Source organism: Frankliniella occidentalis, unplaced genomic scaffold, assembly GCF_000697945.3.
Source record: "Frankliniella occidentalis isolate FOCC.00 unplaced genomic scaffold, Focc_3.1 Scaffold609, whole genome shotgun sequence".
Classification (NCBI taxonomy): domain Eukaryota; kingdom Metazoa; phylum Arthropoda; class Insecta; order Thysanoptera; family Thripidae; genus Frankliniella; species Frankliniella occidentalis.
Window position 1 is genome coordinate 51,616 of NW_026267725.1, and position 4,397 is coordinate 56,012.

Below are 4,397 nucleotides of genomic sequence, written 5' to 3' on the forward strand. Positions count from 1 at the left end.
TACCACACACTTAGTTTTTACCTGGACTGTTGTGTAAGGTAATGGCATGAACAACACCTGGAAGATCAACTTCAACCCGGCTGTAAATAGGTCCTTCTACAACCTTTATAAGTGGTTTATCCAAGGACAGGACTTGAGCTTCCTTGTCAGGTAAAAAAAGATAGGCTCCACTTCGTTCAGATCCAAGCCGAGCACCATATCTGGCAAAAAAAAAATGTCGAATTTCAAAATTTTTCTAGAGCAGATATAAAACGTAAAAAACGAGCAAATATTTGATAATGCTACTGGAAAAAGCATGTGAACATACTTGGCAAAATCCAAATGAATAGGATAGAATTGTCCAGTCTGATGGTTTGTAACTGCTTTAAGAAGTCCATAATAATTGAAAGCCACTGACATCTTATCATTTTTGATTTTGAATTCTCTTGAATCTGATTCCAGTTTGGCAGATTTGAAGACGTCGTTTGCACTTCTCACTTGGTTCAATGAGTTCATGATGCGAACTTTGGCTAAATGGTTCTTACTGAGATATAAAATAATACAAGAAAATCAAAACAAAATAAGACAATTTTTGAACAAGATATTCTGACTAAGATATTCTGGGGAAAATGAAGAAAAACTTACGCCAGTGTATCATTAGGAACAGCCAATGATACTGTATACGTAGTAAGAGCCAGAGGTTTTAAATCTGCCACAAAAGCAACTTCAAAACCTGATTCTGAAATCCCTGCTGGTTGGAAGATAGGACTGGTTTGTGATTTTATCACATTACCTTCATGGTCAGTGACCTAATGAAAAAGCATAAAGATGAAATAATGTAAAAACCATAGGGAAACACATTAAAAAGGGCACCCAAGTAGCTACCTTCACATGAGGAGTAGAAACTTGGAGATATATAACTTCCTGTCTTCGCCAGGTCAAAGAGTTAAAGAACACAATTCGGCGGGCTTCTACTCCTAAGTGAGCTCCGAGGGTAACTGAAACCCTCTCAGGCAAACTATGATGATCTTGCCAGGCATCATCAACAATAAAAAACATTGAGTCAGTTTCTGGAACAGCATGCTCCTGTAAAGTAAAAATAGCTGATGGTAAGAGATAGTTCACAAAGAAAATCAGAACAGTACTGCAACATGCACCTCATTTTGAAACTTACTTCTCGTGGGGCAAGTAGTGCATATGCACTCATTTGAATGACATGTTGACATCCCACAATGGTATCATGGAGCCTAAAAAAAAATTAACAAATAAAAAAATTGGAATTAAACATTTAAAACACCTGAGATTTTGCCACATTGTAATTGGTACTAAAACTAAACTGATTGAGCCTAATTATACCAACCAATTCCTGAACACAATTTAGAATACAGAAGAGGAAAGAAAGCTTTCAGCACCATTGTTGTATAAGAACTTACTTTTTAGCATAGTCATCCACTACAGGATCTCTGGAAGTGCCTGTTACCCCATCATGGTGCTGGAAGAGACTTATTTGTTTTCTTGCATCTCCTAATCGTTGTAGGATGCCTGAGCGTGATGTCAGAAGCCAAGAATGGACAGAGTTTACAGCTGGTATGTTGGTTTGCAATTGTTCACTCCAGGCCAGGGCAAATATCAATTCAGCACTCCTAGAATGTGGAATATTAAGCTTAGAAATAAAAATTAATTGGAAGGGGAAAAGAACACATATTTTTTTAAAAGTAGGTTACCTTAAGTAGTTCATTGCAATACGGTCCATTCGTTTATAGAATGGTCGGGAAGTGTAATAGCCACTCCAATAGTGATCATCTCGGTCTGCATAAGTAAAGAAGTCACCAGAAAGGGAGGGAAATCCTGACTGAGATCTCTCTTCACGGACAGCTTGGAAATAGTCATCTAGTGTACCAAACTTGGCCTAGACAATCAAAATAATGATTAATTTAGATTACAATAAGTAATGCAAATACGTAAAACGACAGACAAAAGTATCATTTTACCTCAACATGTAATTTTGGTTTGCTGTTCACAAAGTCAAATATCTTCTGATAATTATCAAATTGATGGTCCCATTCAGAAGGGTGTTCATAACGAAAGTCATCTCCAAGAGGAACCAGAAGGACATTTGTTTGGTAAAGTTGTGCTTTCTTTCGGTACTGATCTAAAAGTAGCTCAGCTCTGAAAAAATTTAGAAGTAGATAGAAAATGCTCAAACAAAAAATTATACAACAGCAGTAATCTCCATAAAGTAATTAAAAAATAAAAATACCTTTCAGCTACATTGCCTTTAGTTATGACTCTTGGAGGAACTTTCCATGGGCAAGACAAGCCATAACCAGGAAGTCGTTTAAAATCAAACTGACAGCAAACTTTGGGATCTGGTCCACAAGTATGGGGTACATCATATGAATAAAATGGCATCATATGAGTAAACAAGTCAATAGTGCCAGCAGTATCTGTAAAAATAAAATAACAACAATCCATGACAATTATACAAATCGGTAATTTACACTTAGTGTCATTCAAGTAGTCCAGCATAACAGTTTTACCCCATGGTTGGCGCCACCTAAACTCAAGTTGTCGGTTTTTCGCCAAAACTTTCTTAACTGAGTAATGCACCCGCTGAATTAGAAGATTCTGAAGGCCAGATCTTTGAACAAGAAAAGCCATTGAGGAACTAAGGCCAAAGGGATCGATGGACCAGCTATTGCTGTAAAAATGAAGACAAAAGGACAGTTGAGCATTTTGCTAGGGTCAGGTTCTTTCATTTTAATAATCAATTTAAATTTTTTAAAAATTGATATACCGTGGTGTTACTCCAACATTTTTGAGTAGCCAAAGATGACCTTCAGTAAGTTGAGTCAAAATGTTGAAATAGTGAGAATTTGCCTCATCATTCATCACCCATCCAGCAGTGACAAACTCTAACTGACCACTCTGCACAAATCTAAACACAATTGCATAAGTCATCATATTTTTATGACAATGTTTTGCTTACTTGATCTCAGATGAACCTGGATAAACACATACCTTTTCACTCTACTCTTTTGTTCCTCGCTAGCTCCTTCCCACCACATAGCAAAGAATGATATCTCTGCCCAAATAAACTTTCTCCGGGAATCCTCATATAGTTTAGTAACCATATTGTTGAGGATATGCTTTGTTTGGGAAGCATAATAGTCTTCAAAGGTCTTCAGCCAACCTACAAGAGTTAAACATTTTAGCGTGTCTGGCATAAATCTACAATGATGATTGTAAACGCTCTAACAATTTCTTTTACCTGGGTCGTTGTGTGAGTGAGGTACAACAAAGACACGAAGTTTTCTCCTAGACGTCCATTGCTCAGGAGTGTAAGTTATTTTCCAACCTTGTTTCCATTCTCCACCATCCACATTGTCAAACTTTAACTGATTATACAGTTCATACATCTGGGACAGCAAAATAGATAAATGTCACAAGCACAAACAAGGAAAACAAAACAACATTGAAAACATTTGAGTGTCGATTGGGCAGATTTAACTATATTCGTCAACACACACCTGAATATCTGCATTAGGATTGTTGAGCGAAGGGCAGACCTCTGACTCAGAGAGCCAGTGAGCCGATTGCAAAGCCAAAGAAACATTTTGTGGGATATGAACAGCGTTGCTCAACGTCTTTTCAACAACTATTCGTTCACTTCCTTCCACAGCGCTCCTCCTCAAATACTGAAAGAGGAAGGTATAGTTAGTATAGTAGTGTACATAGAGAAAAAGGAATTTTAAATTAAGGTTGATAAGAAGTATGGCTAACCTGTTGTTGAGATTGAGGTGATGTTGGATCATCGTGATGAGGCAGCATAGTCATTTCTATGATTAAATAAATCACAAAGCAACATCCTAGGAACAAGGCTGATGCAGCCAAGACAACTTTTCTCCGAACCCTTACTCTCATTTTGATTGGCACCGTAAATAGCCTGCAAAATAATGCGATATTAATGAACAAGAGAACTTGTAAAACATAAACATAACCTAATCGTAATCAACATAACTTCATAAGCAATGGGTGCCAGAAAAATATGGTCCGGGTGGAACAAAACTGGTTTCACCACATATTTAGAAACGAACAGAGCTTTTTTCAAAGATAGAAAAACCAATCAAAATTTCCCTTGAACTTGTACCTACCAGAAAACTCTTCGAGTAGCAGACGCCGATGTTTTGGTTAGGGTCTAATAGTCGCCTGCCCTGGCAAAGCCAGATACAGAAACGAGATCACATTTAAAATATAAAAAAAAATATCCTAAAATCTTGTGTATGAGGGGAGCTCAAGTTCTGTTTAACATTTTGGTATCACACAAACCAACAAAACCTCAAAAAGTCTTTGATTTTTGTTTTCACTTGTTTGTTTGGAAATTGAGTTGACTAAGGGCAGGATAGGAGAGCCGGTGC

At 37.2% G+C, this 4,397-nt stretch overlaps 1 protein-coding gene across 1 annotated transcript in view; it reads right to left on the minus strand.

Moving 5' to 3' along the window:
- Positions 1 to 21: 21 nt before the first annotated feature.
- LOC113214831 (alpha-mannosidase 2) overlaps positions 22 to 4,397 on the minus strand; it is a gene marked incomplete at its 3' end in the record, with an annotated part of 6,937 nt that continues 2,561 nt past the window's right edge. The window contains 11 exon segments of the mRNA XM_052275405.1: positions 22 to 200; positions 308 to 523; positions 625 to 788; positions 865 to 1,065; positions 1,154 to 1,226; positions 1,413 to 1,622; positions 1,704 to 1,888; positions 1,971 to 2,148; positions 2,240 to 2,426; positions 2,520 to 2,680; positions 2,777 to 2,917. Of these exon segments, the coding sequence (XP_052131365.1) occupies positions 22 to 200; positions 308 to 523; positions 625 to 788; positions 865 to 1,065; positions 1,154 to 1,226; positions 1,413 to 1,622; positions 1,704 to 1,888; positions 1,971 to 2,148; positions 2,240 to 2,426; positions 2,520 to 2,680; positions 2,777 to 2,917 (1,895 nt within the window).